Here is a 19,341-nt window from a genome sequence, read left to right as displayed (position 1 = left end):
AAACACATACTTAGTACCTTATACATGCAGCCAGAATTCCAGACCTAAAGAAAAAAGGCAAGATGCTGTGTTGCTTCCCAAGTTAATACATGACTTTTGTGTGTGCGTGCATGATAGAATGTAGAGTTAAAACCCTTGTTTAAAAACTCTGAAACAAATGAGCCTCCCTTCTTGATGGAGACCAGCCCCACCAACAGGATCATGAAAATGTAAACCACCCCACACCTAGCTTTGCAGAGACTAATTTACAGGGCACTGAGGTCTGCCAGGAACGTGGGAGACCTGGGTTCGATCCTTGGGTTGGGACGATTCCCCTGGAGAAGGAAATGGCAACCCACTCCAGTATTCTTGCCTGGAAAAATCCCATGGACGGAGGAACCTGGCTGCACAGTCCATGGGGGTCACAGAGAGTTGGATACGACTGAGCGACTTCACTTTAGGGTCAGACACACCCAGTGTCTCATCAGTGGTCACCAGAAAGGACTCTGAGTTGCGAAGCTAATGCTCTAATTCCCCGTGAAAGTAGTTCTTCCCACAACCATTCTATTCAGCTAAGATGACATAACTCTAATTCCCCCAGGCCATTCCCCTCCATCCCAGAGTGTAGATCCTACAGGCAGGATCCAAGGGCTTGGATCACAGTGGGGACCTCACCTCTGCAGAAATCTGCATTTCCCAGGTGCGAGCTGCACTACCTGAACCTCTGCTCATCTAGACACTATCACACTGAGTGAAGTGAGTTAGAAAGACAAAATACTGCATATTAATCCATATATGTGGAATCTAGAAAAAATGGTGCTGATGGGCCTATTGGCAAAGCAGAAACAGAGACACAAACAGAGAAAAACTGTGTGGACATCGAGGGGGGAAGGGGGAGGTGGGATGAATCGGGAGTTTAGAATGGCATATGTACACTATTATATATAAAACAGGCCACTGATTAGAGCCTACTGTGTAGCACAGGAAAATCCACTCAGTGCTCTGTGATGACCTAAAAGCGAAGGAAATCCAGAAAGGAGCAGATGTATAATACGCATAGGCGATTCACTTTGCTGTACAGTAGAAACGAACACAACTAAAGCAACTATATTCCAACAAAAATTGCAAATAAACAATTCTTTAAAAGAAGGCTAAAACTGGAGCCAGGAGTAAAGCAAGCTATGAGGCAGAGGCAGAGAAACACACCTGTGTATGTTTCTCTCTGCCTCTGTTGACCAGCCTGGGCTCTAACTCAACGGTCAGCAAACTTTCTTCTGTAAAGTAAATATTTTTGGCTTTGCAGCCAAATGGTCTGCTCGTACTCAGCTCTGCTGGTAGCACAAGCTGTAGTGCAGAAGCAGCTGTATATGGCATGCACACAAACGTGTGCCAATACAACTTTCTTTATACAAACAGGCAGGAGGGATTTACCCACAAGGCCAGATTTGGCCCATGGGCTCTAGTCTGCCAACCCCCTGCCCCTGTCCTCTCTGCCCAATCACCCTCTTATCAGAACTTGTTTAACTTCCTTGAAATATTATCCATTATTATCTAATCCCCTTCCTATATTGAGAACCTCCAAGACTCTAGGTTCTGCTCCCCTGCTCAGTCTATGATATTTGCTTAATAATAGCAATGATGGAAGAGTAGTAGTAAAAGGGTTAACATTCACTGAATGTGCCATATTACACTAGGTTTTCCATAAACACTGTCTCACTGAATCATCAAAACAGTCTAGTGAGATAGGAGTAATTCTCATCTCCATTTTACAAATACAGAAATGAGTCTGCCAGGGGTCAGATTTCCTTCTCATGGTCACCCAGGGTGAGGCTGAGTTCTGACTCCAATCTGAGTTCTGACTCCAATCTGTCTGGACCCAAAGCCAGGGGTGACCACCACCCGGGGGCTGCTTCTCAGAGGCCCACGTGGCTGTCCAGATAAACGGGGCCGACACAGCCCCTCCTTACCTCCACTGTCCTCTGGGGGGAAGGGCATGCCTTCTGTTGCCCCCAGCCTCTGCTGGACAGTGCCTGGCCCTGCCAGACAGCTGGGTCATGTCTAGGCACTGGCTTGTCTACACTACATAGTGTTTAGCACTCAGCATAAACATAAGCACAAGCGTCCGATATGATGTATGCATTTTCCATGACTGGAAAATATTCTATCTATGTCTCCGTCGCCTCCCTCCAACAACAGTGATGCACCCAAGGGTACGGAGAGCAGCACGCATTCTCAACCCAGCCCGCAGGTTCAGAGTCAGCTAGGGAATCCCAATGTGGCTGGAAATCTCAGAACACAGCATGTGTTCCCCCGGAATATTCCCCAGTGCAAACAAGGCTGGAGGAGCTGAGAGGGGTGCTTATGTAAACACACCCAGCAGGGACCTCAGAGACTGCTGGGTACGCAGGGCTGCTCCTCAAAGGAAGGATTCAACGAGCAAATTTAAAGCAAAGTCAATGAGATGATTTGGAAATTCCCCTGTTCTTATCTTCTGGGTAAATAGGACCAGATTTGTAGCATTTTTGTCATTTTCCTCACTGTGTTTAAGAAAAAAGGGTGAAAGTCATCAATTTTTTTGATCCCATTATAACTATACAGGTCATCAGCATACCAACAGAGGAGAAAGGAAAAGAAAGCCAATTAACAGCGGTTCATCTTCAGCCTGGGAGTGCAGGTAGAACACGCAGTACAGGGGCAGCTGAGCTCGTCACCTCCGCCCCACCAGCCACTCGAGCTGATCCTGTTCATCTCTGTTGAATCTGGTTCCCCTATGGCAATATGCCACAGTTCAGATCTCGAAGACGAGCCTTCATCCCACCCTCCACCACGTCAGTCATCTCACTGTGGTGACATGTGCCCATGTACAACAGTGCAGAGAAGGCCTCTTGTTTCTGGGCAAACGCTGCAGAGAAAATGCTGGCCACTGAATGTGCTCCGTGGTCTTTGCCGGAGATGTTCTGATATGGGCGTGAGGGACAAAGTCCTGAACACACATCCCTCTGTGGCCAGTTGTATAAAACTGCAATAAGACACACTTGATGGATTCACCATTTCAGAATAGCTGCCACAGAAGCAATCTATGTACACAGTCTCAGACTAAGCGAGGCAGTGAACGTGAAGCAAGGGGGCTGCGTCTGCATCGCCAATGTACGGAGCACCCAAGGGACACACTCTGCGGCGGGAGGCAGAACACGGCCCAAACGTAGTAACTGAAAAGTAGGTACGTTGTCAAAAAGGACAGAAAACAATTCTGTAAAGCAGATACAGTGAAAGAAAAAAAAAAAACAACAAGAATACAGAAGATTAAACTTAAAAAAAAATGATATTTTAAAAAACCTACAAGAGCTAATGAATTCCAAATCAAGGATATTTTAAAAAATAGTTTTCAGCCTTAATACAGTACTATTGCCTCCCTCCATCACAAGCAAATTAGAGATTTCTCTTTATATCACTATTGCTTAATTTTTGAGTCTGCCCAATGCATTTTCATTACGTATCCTCTTTGACACAGACAAATGAGAACAAAGAGTGAAGATGCTTGACTAAGATACTAGTGGGAAAGAGGCAAAATTCTTTTCAAAATGATTTTCAACAATAACATCAAAATTTACATTACCCACAAGTTTAAGCTGTAAGCTGAAGCTTTAAATGAATCACACATTTAACTAAACAAATAAATCTTAAGCTATTTTCGCTTCAAAGGACAGATAGCAATTCATGCTCTTTGATATAAAAAACTTTTTCCAAATGTCAGGGGATTTACCAATATGAAAACTGACCTAAAGCAAGTTCCTAGAAGCCAAGACCTTCATCTTAAAATTTCATAGTTAAATCCAAATAAATGAAATTAAGTGTTCAGTCAACAACTTTGCTCGAGTATATGACTAGAAGCACTAGATATACCTTTGAAAACACATGAGGTAACTATTATAAATCTCACAGCCATCACTTTTGTATCATTTTATATGTATCCAATTTCAATAAATATTCAGCCCAATTATTGTTTTTCAATATTTTAAGTAATCTGTGACCTTAAAAATAAATCTAGTACTAGGATATAATTTCCCTTGACCACTCATCAAAACTTTAAGCAGTATAAGGATTAGCACTGTGTATTTTTAACCCTCCTGACAGCAGACACTGTCCTCAGAAAAGTACTCAAGACGATGACAACCACACTACACTGCTTAATGCCTCCTCCCCAAACCCAGTATGTTAGAGTCAAAACCAATATATAAATATTACATACAATTTCCTTGGAAGATCAACATTTTCTGATAGAAGACTACCTCAGTGGATAAAACAAGTAAGGGCTGTACACCCACATTTCAACAGTCAGATTATTTTGTAAAAACCTCATCTTAATACCTTCTGGATAACCACTATGGATAAATACATAACTAGGTAACAATGCTCAGACAGTCCAACCAAGCACGTGGCAAGTTACAGATGTAAAACACGGGCTGTTACAATTCCTCGACACAGTTCAGTTTAAGGTATATAATGTCTAAATTCCCATGTGTTTTATAAACTCAAAAAGCAAAGAAGAAAACTCACCCAACCCTATACTACACACATTACTAACTCATTGTTCACAAAGAGAGACAGGCATAATACAGACGCAAATAATGGCCACTGGAAATGAAACAGAAGAGGAGATATAAGCCATCTGATAAAAGTACACCCAATCACTGAACAAGTATTTTGAGATATTATTTGTCATATTGACACACAAAATTCTTCTCAATTCTTTCCAACCAATGTACTCCAAGCACGATGGTTGAGGGTGGTGGCATGCTAGACAAAATTTAACAGAGATAAACCTAATCCAGAAAAAAGATTTAAATATATCATAAACCTTCAAATGAATATAGACAGAAATGCTGTCAATTACAATCCTTTCTACATATGCCTTTGGTTGTTTATTACCTCTTATCCTTTCAGCAGGGATTTCCTATCAGAATTTTCCATTACAAATTATTCCCTTTGCTTACTTTTCAGGGTGCTATACTTAACTCTTTAAGTCACCAGGGTCCTAATTAGATGGAGATGCCATCAAGCTGTGACCTGGGTTCCTGAAGGAGTTAACGTAGCTCACAAAGAACCTTGCTTCCAGCGAGAAGCCAAACCTACGGTAGGTTTACCGGCAAAACAGCTATTTTTGTAAAAATGGTGAACCTAACATCATAGTACTCTAACACTAGTTTACTGATCTGAAACCTGATCAGTAATGTACACTTAACTTCCTCAGATGGCCAACCTGCCCACAGGGAGAATCTGAACTAACTCAGTTTAAAAAAATATTGGCTGTCCTTAATGGAGAGCAAAGCTTTTGTTAAAAAAAGAACACACACACAGCTATTCGAGTTTAAGTGTTAATAAACTACTGAACACTGTGTTGGATGCACACCTTTTTTTTCCTGTTCCCTCCTGTAAGGCTTGTAAAAGAAGAAAAAATATCACCACTGTTTCCCGAAGCCCATGGAGGCTGTGCTCCAATGCCTCCCCTTCCGCCCCGACACCCCAAAGCAGCTAATGGCAACCAGCAGCGGCACCTAAACAGCCTTCGGCACACAGCAGGCGGCGCTCTAAGTGGCACATATACACGTGTACAGTTACACACACAGGCACACTCAACTCTCAGACAACTCGATGAGAGAAATACTCTACAGTCCCCATTTCACAGACAAGGACAGCGAAGTGCAGAGAGGCCACGGAGCATGCCCAAGGTCACTGCTAATCAGCGGCAGAGCTGGGTGCGAGCCCAGGCAGACTGGCTGTAGAGTCAGTGCACAGAGCCACAGGACGATGCTGCAAAACACAGTAAACAGCTCAAAGGAGAGTCTGATGCTTTGCTCAGCAGGGAAGCTTGCAGAGAACAATTTCAGAAATTATGGTTTTCACAGCTTCCTAGAATAACAAAGATTGGGAACATCTGTGGACAAAGTTATCTTCCAATACTGCTTTTGCATCGTTTCTATACAAACTCTTACTATCAAGCACAACTACCCTTTGACAAACCTGGTTAGCCAAGATTTAGAAACCAAAATCAAGGAGAAATAAGAAGCTATAAGAGACTCCAGGGAGGCACATTTCTAGATTCACAAAGTAGGACAGTACTCAAAATATGAACCAGTGAAGAGAACACAGACACTCCAGAAACAATTATATCAGTTATTTAATGAAGTGGTTTGCAAGTACTTTCAGAATCAACAAACTGATATAAACTTTTGGGAGGATAATTTGACAAATTCTCAATTGTCTTAAATAATATCCTTTAAGTAATTACTGCCTTGGAAATTTATCCTTAGGAAACCATTAGACATCCTTATATAAACTCATCTGCAAAGTATTTATTATATAAATATTTTAAATAGGTCCTTTAAAATTTTTCTTTCTAATTTTTCTTAAGTGTCCAAAAATAAGGGAAAGGATTAAACTCAATATACCATATGATGCAAAAAAACTGGAATGGTCAATGGCATATGAATAGAAAATTACATGAAAAGAACATTAAATTTCTTTATACTGATATATAGCAAATATCAGGTCCATGTACTTCATATAAACACATTCTATCATAATACTTGTCTCTGGGTAGTGAGATTAAACTAGCATTCTTTTCACATTATCCATGTTTTATAGATTTTCTAACATAAATATTTATTAATTTTATCATCTGGAGAGAAAATAAAAATTTTTAAGAGAAAAGGCATTTTCTCATAAAGCCTAATCTATTTTCACTCTTAAAATGACAAGCCCATGAGTCTTGTTTCCTTCTTGGATATCATGAATAGATTGGCTGATCATGAGCACAGAATACATGGATTTCAGCACAGAATCTGACAGTCCTCATGACATTCTTGTTGAGAAACGTAGGCTGCCCTATAGTCAGGGCCCACAGAGTTGTTATGACATGAAAGGCTGAACCAAATACCATGGATGAGCAGATGGTGAACTGCAGAGAAGGTCCTACTTCTCAGCTCGGACTGTGGCTCACTCATGCCTGCGCATGCGTTCTCAGGTTCAAAGTCTCGGCTAGTGAGAAGCTAGGAACAGAGATGAGTGTGGGCAAACGGTGTAACAGCCACTGATACTGACCATGTTTCTGGAACAGAATTTAGCACTGATTTGAGTTTTGCCAATACCATAACCAGTCCATACACAGCATTTTCCATACCTAAATAAAGTGTGTATCAAATAAACATCACAATTATAATTCCAAGAATTCTGACAGGCTGAAACACTCATCTGAAACCAAGATGCTATTTAAGAGAGTCAATAAATGTAAAGCCATACATTCAATTCAGTTAACAATTTTACAAGTGTACTTGGCAACAGTTTGCGTGAAGCAAAGACCATGTTAGAGGAAATAACAGTCACTACAATGAAGCATTTTTGACAAACAGAGGTAACAAGTTCACTGGCAGATGTCACCTGAAAGTACTGAGTACCTTTCTGACCTTCTTATTCAAAGAGGGAATTCAACAAAACAGAGTCAAAGTCCAGAAGGATAGGATCGGGGCATCCTAAGTGTGATCAGGAATATTATAAGGAGCTGCTACTGTTTAAATAGGCGTTTAAAAGGACCTAACCAACGCTGAAATGCTTGTTTTGTAATTCTTTGCAGGGGATTGACTTATCCTGTTATACTAGAAACTGCAGTCTGGTGTCTGTTTCTGCTGTTCTGCTAAAATTGTTCATCAAGGTCAGCGATGACTTCAGCTCATCGAATCCAAAAGGCTCCTCTCTACCCGACATTAACAGACTTCACAGCATTCAGTACACAGCACCGTGCCCACCTTCCAACATTCCCATCTCCAACTCAAGAAAAGGAATAAAAATGACTTGTCCTTTCACATAATAAGTCATTCTTATTCCTTTTCTTGAGTTCCTCCTTCACATGACCTCTAGATATCAGAGGGTGATCCACTCTCCACCTTCTTCTCTCATCTATTTTCTCTCAGTGATTTTATCTATCCCTATGGGTTTAAATAGCCTCTATGCTGATTACTTGCTAACTTAAATTTCTAGTCCATACTTTTCCTCTGAATTTAAGATTCTCTTGTATAATCAGAAGCACTTCCATCAGAAGCAACCCTGACTCCACATCCTACCCTTCAGTGTGAGTCCTCCGCCTTCAGCATCACACACCCAGATGCTCCAACCAGAACCCTGGGGATCATCTTTGCATCATCCCTTGCCCTCACCTGTCATAGCCAGTCACTAAGAAGTACATTCTTCCTCCAACTTGGGTCTCAAACCAGCCACTTCCCCTCATTTCCACTGCTGTTAACCAAGCCAAGTGAGCATCATCTCTACAATGTGAGTCGCCAAGAGTCTAATGGTCTCCAGACCAATCTCCTCAGAGCTTCCCCGCCGCACCCCACCAAACAAAACGTCTGCTTAATCAGTAAGCTGGATTGTGACTCGTCTTTGCTTCAATGATGGTCTCAAGCACTTTGAAGAAGGTATCACAAAGTCTTAGTATGGGCTCAGGACCCTTCAGTATAACAACCCTCACACCACCCAGTACCATTGTCCCCTTGCTGGGACTACACTGATTTGCTCTCAGTTGGGTAAGTGCAAGAAATCCCTTTGAAAAGGTTTTTCCTCCAGGCTCTGCCAGCAACTGATAACTTCCTTTCCTTCATATCTTGGTTTAAAAGTCATTTCCTTGGAGAATACTCCCATAATCACCCTGTCTGATGACAGCCGTCTGCCCCTAATGATTTTCTACCACAGTCCCTTTTATGGGGACTTTATGACACAACTTATCACAACTTCTAAGGATGCTCTTCCTTAAGTTTTGTCTCTCTCCTTAGCCCTCCTGCATGGAATGTCAGTTCCAGGAGAGAAGGAACCTGATTGTCTTATTCCTCACTGTATTAGCAGAGCTCAAAAACTATTAAATGTTGAATATGGGAAGACTTCACCCCAACATAAGGAAAACCTTCCTAAAGGTAAGAGCTGTCTGGCAATGGGCCAGCCTGTACAGACAAGCTGACCACCATGGTGAGGGGCTTTGGGCAGAAATGGGGTGGCTACTTCTATCTGAGATGGCATGCCGGCTGGGATCCTGGGCCAGATAACATTTCAGGTCTTTCCAGTTCTAAAAAGAGAATTCTAAAGGAGTTTAGGGTTAAAAACATACTCCCCAAGTAGCAAACATCATATTATTTTCCAATGAGCAGAAATTCTCTCTAAAATAGCCTCATGAAACCACTTTATACCCTGACCAAAAGTAACTCCCTGAGGTTAAATCAGTGCCAGCTTCCTCCGTCCACCCTGCCAAGACGTGGTTTGGGATGATGACAGCCCACAGTGGCCCTCTTACCGAGCTGAGCAAAAACATGGCCCAGAAACGACTTGGCAGAGCAAGCGAATCCACTTGCGGTAAACCTAAAGTTCCAGTCTTCATTCATTTGTGATGCTGCTCTGTAAACACAGCAGGATTGCTTTATTTAGTGTCACACCCATTAATAATGCAGAGATCTTTACACAGGCAGGTGGAGGAAATTAGTCCTGAGTGATTTCGTTACTACAGGGTATACGTGAAGTCAAAGGGACCCAAGAGTCTCATTACAACTGAGGCAGAAGCTGATGGCAGTATAGACAGAGGTCATGGAGCTGCCCACCACACCACAAAGCAATATAAGTAAGGTACCCACCCCACGGCCTTTCAGTCTTACAAAGAGTTAATGTTTCTCTACCTTGTAGATATGGGAGAGATCTAAGGACAACTTGAAGACCATTCCTTCTACCCTTTCACCTTCTTTCATCTCCAAAGTTTAAGTTAAAAAAAAACCAAAATTTGGCAAATATTTGCTTCTGATGGTAACTTTACAAGGATTGGCCAGTTTGTCAGCAGATTCAATAATGTACCACTAGACACTGCAAGATGTTGCAAACAACCCTATGAGACCATGAGCTTTGCCCTTAAGGAATTTTTCACAAAAAATATTTTTCAAGAAAACAGTAAACTTTGCAAAGCCAAAGTTATTTAAAATTCCTTTTTACAACATTCGATGTAAACAATGTTGTGGGGAAATAATGTGTGGGGAAGCAGAGAATGACAACTCTGAAGATCTTTCTAAAGGATTGGTGGGCAGTACCTTTCCATTTACAATACAAACTCCCTTCTATTCAACAATCTGTCTGCTGGATATTTATCATATGTGCATTCTCTAATTAGCAGATTAAAATAAGCATGTATGGTTTACTATGGCTTATAATAGCAAAAGCCTAGGAAACGCCAAGGGCCTGTCAGTAAGGCACAGTGCATCCATACAATGGGGTGATAAACAGCAGAAAAAGGATCAGACAGGCCTCCACGTGCTGATGAAGAAAACCAAAATATACTAGCAATGAAAGCAGAGCATGTGTGTCTCTGTTGGTGTTGAGTTGCTAAGTGGTGTCCAACTCTTTGGCAACCCCATGGACTTGTAGCCTGCCAGGCTCCTCTGTCCATGCAAGAATTCTGGAGTGGATTGCCATTTCCTTCTCCAGGGGATCCTTCTGACCCAGGGATCAAACCTGATTCTCCTGTATTGGCAGGTGGGTTCTTTACACTCCAGTGTTCTTGCCTGGAGAATCCCAGGGACAGAGGTGCCTACTGGGCTTCCATCTACAGGGTTGCACAGAGTCAGACACGACTGACGTGACTTAGCAGCAGCAGCACCAAGGGAAGCCCTGTGCATGTCTCTCAACACAATTAAATATTCATTTTTTTAAATTCTGGATAAATGCATGAGAAATTTAAAAGTGGTCATTTATGAAAAACAGGACTGAGAATGTGACTATCATATTTATTTTAAGCTCTTCTGTACCAGTTATTTTTACTATGTATACTTGTTTACTATTATTTTATTCATAAGAATAGCAACTATATGTAGTATTTTCTGTATGGTCTGGAAGCATCTAGTTGCTCTCTGCAGGAATACGAAAGCAAGCATCTTCCCTCGCCCCCTCCACAGGGGAGCCCAGTCTACTCAGTGGGGACTTAACCATCCCTCCCCAACCAGTCCAGGAGCCTTCAGAGGTTGTTAAAGTTCCTGTTCTCAGTCACTCCTTTCTCCTTTGTGTGGCCTACATGCACGAGTATAAAGAAATTTTAATTCTTGCTCTTCCAGTTTTAGATCTATAGCATCCATCTCTGAAAAGCTAACTTGAAGAAGAATGCATACTCTACTGCAAAAGATACCAAAGAAAAATCAGTGTTTCCTCTAGTCTTCTTTATTATATAACTATATGACCAAAACAAAATCAAGGAAACAAAACTGTTTTCAACTTTAAAGTATAGTACACTCCATGCTGCCACATCTCATAAGAACCAGAAAGATCGTCCAAAATGCTTTCTTCCCAATCTTGTATTTGCCTGTCTCAAAAATACTAAATAGTTCTTTCAACTAAAATTCAACTCAACTAGAAACTCAACTACACTAAAGTTGAAAAGATAAAGTGAAATCTACATTCAACTTATTTGACATTAAAGATCTTAAAGAGTATTTGAGCATTGTTTTGTTCTTATTCCATCAAAGAAATAATTCCAAACCCATGGAAGCAGGGCAAGAAAAAAGAAAAGTCACAGGAAATCATGCCTCTGTTTTCCCTATTATTTGATCTTGTACTTGAGATGAGGAAGCTACTTATTTAGTATCAAGTGACCTTTCCAAAGTGTATAAAACAATCCCCATAGTACTTTTTGTCAGAAGATTGCAACAAAAGGCATTTGCTAAAATTTATTTTACATATCAATTCATAATTTTTAAATTTTGCTGCTGAATATAGGAAAGCCAAATATCTATTTGAGAAAATCTAACATCTACTTGGATGAAAATGTGCCCCACTAAACCGGATTTTATATAAGCATTCTGACCCACCCACTCCCAAAGAATGACTTCATTTTTGTTTGCGGGCTGGGGTGTAAAAGTAATTAGTGAAGTGAGCAAGCTATAGCCTGGTGCATTGAGCTGTCTGTGGTACTGAAAAATGACAACAAAGCTGAAATGTACTGAGCTAAGTCCTTACAAAGCCTCCCTATCACCCTATTTTAATTCAACCACTTCCATCCATGACTCACCTGAACCATCTAATTTTGACAGACTGTGGATAAACATTTTATAAAAGGTCACACTGACTTGCTTTCCAAGGTTCTTCATGGAAATGTCAGGGCCTACCTAAGCTTTCCAAAAGAAGTTCTAGTGGACAGCCAGACAGAGAATATTGGCTATAACACTAATTTTTTGTGAATGCAGTGAGAAATCCTACCATGTACCAAAAACACATACTAGCTAGCTCTCACTACCCAATCAACAAACTGCTGTGCTAACAAAAAGACAAAGTGTCATGTAAGACTGAATGCTATGTCCAAGAACAAGCTCTGAATGGTGGCATGACCCCCTCCTGTGAGTTCTTTAACTCAAAGCTAATCAATATACTTTGGAATTCTTAATAATAAACTGAGAAGTACCTATTTGCTTAAAACTTATGAAAGAAGTACATCTATACCAATGACATCAGTAAATTAAAAAGGGCACACTTCATCACTCTCCACACATGGATACATTAGCCTGTGCACTTGACTTCACTGTGTTTCAGAGCGAAGTATTTCAGAAGCAATCACTGACTCTACTCTCTGGTTGAAATAGAACACGCTTTTGTGGTTCTTGATTTTTAGCTCAGGGTCTCCATATTTATTTGGTCCTTTTCCATTTTACATTTTTAAAAAAAAATACAGCTCAGATAAAATTTGTAACTTTAGCTGGAGGAAAAAAAAATCTCTCAAGATTAAACAGTAATAGCTACAACCAAAACAACTAAATGATATCACCCGAGCATCTAATTGGAAATTATCTCAAGTGTGGTTGGTTTGGTAGAAACCATGCATCACCAATTTTAAAAAATCTAACTTTTTGTGATGTTTATGCTGCCGAAACAGTAAAAATGGTCACTGTGCTTGTAACTCTTAGGTGCAGCATTCATGTCTTCATTTTTAACACCTGTGCTACATACATACTCTAATCAATATATCTATGCATTTGTATAACAGAAATTATCCTCAAAACTAGCCAGGAGTAGAATTCTTTCAAGTGTAAAATGATCTTTAAAAATATGGGTTTTTTAACATTTGTATTACTTTAAGTTTCAACAGTGTGATCAAAAATGTTTTATAACACCTGATTAATATCCAGCCAGTGTTTGGAGCTCTCAAACTCTTATAAGTTATTTCAAAATAATTTCCCAATGATTCTTAAAAAATGAGTGCTTTCAGGAAGACAGTTTGTTCTTGATATTAATACCATCAGATGTTCTTCACCATGAGTGTCTGTTCAGCTGTGTGTTTTTCAGAAGGAACAGGAATAATCTGAAAGCTGATGTCTAACTAAAAAAATCCAAAAAAACAAAAAAACAGCTAGGTCTCTTTCCAGCGTAGATTAAGTAAAACTGCACTAGTCTTAAAAAAAAAAAATTAAGTTACTTGACTTTCATAAATACCTATGAAAATTTTAGAAAAATCTTTTAAGTTGAATCCAATTCAAATGTCAAACTTTTGGATTTAGAGAGGAACCACAGACAGACATGTCATGTTTCAGGGCGACTGATAAGCAGTAGCAGAGAGCAGCAGAAAGCATGATGGGTGAGTGCTGGGAGGACAGGGCAGTCAGGCTCTGCACTGCCTAGCTGTGGGATCTGGCGAGCAGGTCACCTCTTCTGATTACAGGTTGCTCATCTGGTAAACCAAGTCAAACAGCCATTAGACCCAGTTTGTTCCCCAGCCTTAAGCATTTTCCTTCGAGTCAAAATGAAAAGATACTCTTATGTTTAAGTTACATTTTAGTATTACTTTAAAATATTCAAAGAATCTCAAAAGGCCATGATCACTAGTGTTGAATTAAAGATGGACCTGTGTAAATTATTCAAATTTTAGAGTTCAAATGTGCTTGCCTTCTTTTGCCAGTGCAGTCTTATTACTTACCTCTAGATATTCTTGCTCCTTCTAATTCTCCTTCTCTATTCTCAATCCTTCAATCTCACACTTTTCAAGTCTTTGCAAATTTGAAAGCATGCTTATGTAATTTTTCCATCCTCATGTGGGATCAAGTGTACCTTTATTTTGCCTGGGTAGGAGTTAAAATTGGTTTCTTCTACTGTTTTTGTGAATTACTAACTTAAAATTAATTTAACTTATAATTAACTAAATATAATTTAAATTTAATGGCAACTCCTGAAGGAAAGCACTCTAAATTCAAGAGTTTAATAGTCTGGCCAAATAAATAACAGCTAATCAAAAAAACCAGAAAGTACATATTAGTGTAAGTGATAAACTGGAAAATCCCAATCTTGCCAGATCCCACAGCTAGCCAGTGCAGAGCCTGACTGCCCTGTCCTCCTAGCACCCACCCATCATGCTTTCTGCTGCTCTCTGCTACTGCTTATCAGTAGCCCTAAATTTTTGAAAACTCTAGTTCTTTTACTCACTCACTTTAACATGCTATTGACTGAAAGCTACAGCAAAGTAAAAATCCAAAAGGTGACCCACGAATTTTAGATCAAATATTCTGAAATTGCCAGTTATTGGTCATATCTAACAACAGAGTTCCTGGCTGCATTTAGACAAACATTTTCCTAAGAAGTCCACTCACAAGGGCAGTGGCCTTTGCTCTTAAGTGACATTTTAAATGATAAACGTACCTAAAAATCTACCAAACTACCAGATATACAGAATTAGTATTCTAAATTCTCAACAGATTCTTTCTTCTTTTTCTAATGTTAGAGTAAGATATAGAAAAGGTTAGACTTCTCCTCTTGCCTTATTAATACACATGAGCAAGGAGTATCCCAGGACTCTTTTCTTTTTTAAGCTACAGTTAGTACGGAAGGTGATACAGATAGGCACAATCTTTCCTAATGGCCCATCCATCTTGTTAATGTGTATTAAAGGAGAATACTCATCTACCCTACAGATTAAGGCTAGTGCTTAACTGGCCTTAAGGAAAGCAAATGCAATGACAGTCATGGAGAAGTGGACCTACCTAAAGAAGAGAGGTGGGGAATCTGAGGTTTAACAAATACATCCTGGAAACTACTGCATATTTACATGCTGCACTGTTTGTTTTGCTTTCAACTTCTTGCAAGAACAGGTCAGGTGCTAAGGGAAGAACACAGCATGTGTCTTCTGTAACCTCAGGTAAGGACAGGAGAGCTTGGAAAAGCATCTGCTGCCTTGCACTTTCCCAGGTTGGGGTCATTCATAAACAGCAGAGCGTAAGTTACCTGTATTTCCCTGGCGTGGTACACGATGATCAGACCGAGCAGGATGATCGTGGAGAGACTGATAAGGCATTTCAGAGCTAAGGAATACAGCGACGCCTGCAACAAAGACAGAAGCACTTTTTTAAAAAGAAGCACTTTTGAGCCCCGGGGATGGGGGTGGGGGTCGGCCAATCCCCAGCAATTGGATCTGAGCTCCCAGGGGGAGGATGTAGGTAGGGGCACCTGTTTTGGCTCTGTGATTTGTCAGGAAAGTGAGGAGATCAGGGAAGGCCAAGCAGCAGCGGGGGCCACAAGTACACGGACCCAAGTGCAGCTTGTGGCTCTCGAAATGAAATCCATGAGGAAGTTATCTTTGAGTTTAAGCCTTTGGGCTTGAAAGAGACCTTCTAAATCGTGGGCCTCAGGAGAGAAATAAAGCATGCTTTCCCCCACGGAGTCCTGAAATCACTTCTTTAAAATACCCAACTGGCAGGGCATTCACTCCCAGAACTTTGGCTGCGCGCGGAAAAGCTTCCTCTCCAGACTAGGGTTAAGGGTGCGAGTCGGAGTGGCACTCGCCCTCGCGGCGGACATCTCCGATCGTCAGGGACTCGCAGGCAGAGAGTCCCGCCAGCGACCACCCCAACCACCAGGCGTCCGGCTCTACGGCCCGGGAACGGTGGGCAAAGGGCTCGAGCACCTACCTTGTCGTAGGCGCCCCACGACAGCTCGGTCTCGATGACCATAACCACGATGCCGAACATGCCAAAGATGAGCGCATAGTCGCTGAGCCGCTTGCGCTTCTCGAACAGGGCGCGCCGGTGGCCCAGCTTGTAGCCGATGTTCTGGTTCTTCTTTTTGCTGGACTTGGTGCCACTGCTGCTGCCATGCCCGCTGCCGCCGCCGCCGCCGCCTCCTCCAGTGCTGCCGCCGCCGCCGGCTCCGTAGAGCGCCAGGTTATTGGAGTTGTTGTGCTCGGGCTTGGATACCACGATCTCCGGGGCTGAGGACGAAGCCGCGGCGGCCGCGGCAGCAGACGGGGAGGACGCGCCGCCACCTCCGCCGACAGACACCGGGGGCTGTAGGGGCTGCGCCTCGGAGTCCATCTCGTGCAGGTTCCGGCGGGACGCGCTCAAGTTGCTGAGCGGCCGCATGACGCCCCCGTTGTACCTACAGCTGCTCATGGCTATTTCGGTGAAGGGGTTGCTCTCGCGGCGCGCCTGGGGCTGGTGGTGCTGGTGGTGCGCCGGGTGCGGGTGGTGGTGGTAGTGCGAGAGCGGGGGCCCAGAGCCCAGGCTGCCGAGGCTGCCCGTGGGGCTGGCGGCGGGCTGCAGGCTGTGGCACTGGTGGTACTGGGAGGCGGACGCTGGCGGTTGCGCGTACTGCTGCCGGAGCGCACTGGCATGGCTGGACGGCGTCAGCTCGCTCACATTGAGCTGGCTGCCCCGGCGCGACGAGCAGCAGCAGCAGCACGACGAGCCCGACAGCGGCGAGGAAGCGCGGGTCCGGAAGGCGCCGCCGCCGGGCGAGGAGGTACGGAGCAGCAGGGACAGGTTATCCCCCGCCCCCGCCCCCGGGGCGCCGGAGGAGGCGCAGCTGTTGCACCGGAGGCATGGGCTGCTGCCGCCGCTGCCCGGCTGCTGGTGCGCGAGGTGCGGGTGGTGGTGAGGGTGCGGGAGGGGCGCGAAGGGCGCGCACGGCTTGTCCTGGCTCTGCTGCTGCTGCTGGCAATGCAGGTGCGAGGAGCGCGACGGCGGCGGTGGCTGCTCCGAGAAGAAGCCGCGCTGGAACTGCAATGGGGTTTCCATGTCAGGGCTGTTAAAGCTGCAGGGAGACCAGGCGGTGGTGCACCCTGCGCAATGCGTTATGGTCGGGAGCGGAGACTCCTGCTGCTGGTGCGAGGAAGGGCCCATGCCGGCTCCGGTAGAATCCAGGCGGCGAGTCCGATTGGTCGGGCGCACCAAAACAATGGGCATGACATCACCTGCGGGGACCAAGACTGAGTTTGCGGCGCGAGGTTTAGGGGAGCATGTGTGTGTGAGAGAGAGATGGGGAGGGGGGAATCTGCAGGATGAAAACCCTAGGGTGCTCAGGCTAGGACAGGGGCAGGGCGAGGGTTCCACTTGCTGGTGATAGGGGACCACCCTTGAGCCCCAAGAGGGCTGGGGAGTGCAGCGGGTTTGCAGTGAGGGGGAAAAAGGTAGGGACGTCCCTCCTTCCCGCTGCACTGCCCCCCTAACTGTTGCCGGACGTGCAGTCTCGATCACTTGCCCGGGCACTGCAGCACGTTGGGCCACCCCAGCCAGGGCATCAGGCGAGGGAACGGTGCGGAACCCAGGGCCACTCTTTCACCGGCATGCACGCCTCTTAAGAGCTGCGGAACAACAGCCCCCTCGCCCCACGCTTACGTCTCCCTGATTGTCCTGCTGACAGTGGGCTGCCAGCTACCCGCCAAATAACTGAGGGGACACCCACTTTGGAGAGAAAAGGTTTGATGGCTAGCTGAGCCAGTGCAGCAGGGCTTGGTGAGAACTCCGGCGCCTGAGCCCCAGGTTGGCCGCGGCGAGATCCAAGCGGCCCTTGAGCCCTTATCTTCCCCGGCCGCTGGGCTTCGGCGCCTGCTAGTCGGGATAGGCTGCGCTGTGCTCTCGCCCTACTGCGCTGCGGCGCAGCAAGGGTTAACCGCCTTGGCGCCTGGGCCGGGGAGGATGGGGGCGGGGCCGGAGGAGGGGATCCCCTCCGTCCTCGCGAGGAGCTGGATTGGGCTTCCCGGGTCCCCCTGGCGGGGGTGGAGGGCTTTCCCAGCTACCGCCGCTCACATTTGCGCCTTCTGCGGAACATGAGGGGCTGGCGCCCCCGGCCGCCGGGTCCTGGGTTACGCGCTCAGGCCCTCTGGCCACCCCAGTGGGTAGGTCCGTGGGCTTTTCCTGCCTTGGAGAGGACGCTTGCTTGAGGGTCTTGGGGGATGCTCAGCCACCGCCAGCCACCGCCAGCTCCTCTTCTGTTCCTCTTCCTCCTCCCCACCTGCGGCACAGACACAAAGCAAAGGCGGATCACTGATGCGCAAACACCGAGCGTCTTCTGTGCCTGACTGCAGCGGCGGATGGAGAGGGGCCTGGCGCGGGCTGATTCACACCGTCAGTCAATTTCGCTGGCTGGGAAATTATTAATAATGAGAACTCGGGCTGCATAATAGTTGCTTGAGGACAGTACTGGAGTTTTGCTCGAGTTAGATATAATATTTATTTGCTAATAAACCAATAAAAATTACGTTTTGTGTCTCACAAATTTCCTGTGATGTGTCTTCCTTTTAGGCGATATATTGCACTATCACAAAGCGGCAAGGGAACCTTTCAAGGGTTCTTTGTTACTGCTCCATCTTACGTGTTTGTCGTTTGTATTTCTTTGTAAATTGAGAGCCCCATTTCCAGAAAATGGAATGAAATACACTGGCCAGTTGAATATTTACTTTTTAAATTGTAATTTTAAAGCATTATTTTTATGATGGACGTTATAAAGAGTTAGACTGACCAAGAAATTAAAGTGAAAGCGGATCACCTTCATTAGGTAATTGAAATTCTCAGCTGGATCCAGTTTCTTGATATTCTACTCGGCAGCTGCCCTAAAGTTGCTTACAAGGTACCTGCTCCTAAGAGAGTGTATGTGTTTCAATGCTATGGAGTGAATAATTCATTTTAGGATTTGGACATGAGTTAAACAATTTTAAATTTTTTTGTGCATAGCAAGCAAACAAATCCAGGAGGAAAAAAAAAAAAGAGAGGGTTGCTTTTAGTCCCAGAGAACGTGCATTTCTCAGTAGTCTTGGTCAAGAATAGAATTTGAAGGGCTAAAAGCTGGAGACAGCATTTTATTTTTATATTCTATTATGATTTTTGGCAATTCAATAACACATTTACAATTATTACGTTCATATAATCTTTGAGGTAGCTGAGTACATCTGCATGAATTGTGTGGTGAGCATGACTTTTAAAAACAATTCTAACGAGTAATTTGAAATTACAACAAAAGCTTCCAAATTAAAATTTTTTCACCTTCTGGTGTGAAGTAAAATTCAACTCAAGCACAAAATTCATAATACATTTATTT

General features: G+C 43.8%; 1 protein-coding gene and 1 long non-coding RNA gene across 2 annotated transcripts in view; one reads left to right on the top strand and one right to left on the bottom strand.

Moving 5' to 3' along the window:
- KCNN2 (potassium calcium-activated channel subfamily N member 2) overlaps window positions 1-18,261 on the bottom strand; it is a 172,473-nt gene extending 154,212 nt beyond the window's left edge. The window contains exons 1-3 of the mRNA XM_069595281.1: window positions 18,054-18,261; window positions 15,939-17,218; window positions 15,256-15,351 (exon numbers count right to left, since the gene is read on the bottom strand). Of these exons, the coding sequence (XP_069451382.1) occupies window positions 15,256-15,351; window positions 15,939-17,218; window positions 18,054-18,075 (1,398 nt within the window). The 5' untranslated portion in view covers window positions 18,076-18,261. The remainder of the gene's footprint in view (window positions 1-15,255; window positions 15,352-15,938; window positions 17,219-18,053) is intronic.
- LOC138443250 (uncharacterized) lies at window positions 17,236-18,522 on the top strand. Its single transcript, XR_011258042.1, has 2 exons — window positions 17,236-17,723; window positions 18,270-18,522. It is a non-coding gene; the product is annotated as an uncharacterized lncRNA (long non-coding RNA).
- Window positions 18,523-19,341: the final 819 nt, after the last annotated feature.

Source organism: Ovis canadensis, chromosome 7 (assembly GCF_042477335.2).
Source record: "Ovis canadensis isolate MfBH-ARS-UI-01 breed Bighorn chromosome 7, ARS-UI_OviCan_v2, whole genome shotgun sequence".
NCBI classification, from domain to species: Eukaryota; Metazoa; Chordata; class Mammalia; order Artiodactyla; family Bovidae; genus Ovis; species Ovis canadensis.
Note: the sequence above shows the minus strand (reverse complement) of the source record. Positions and strands in the feature narration are given on the sequence as shown.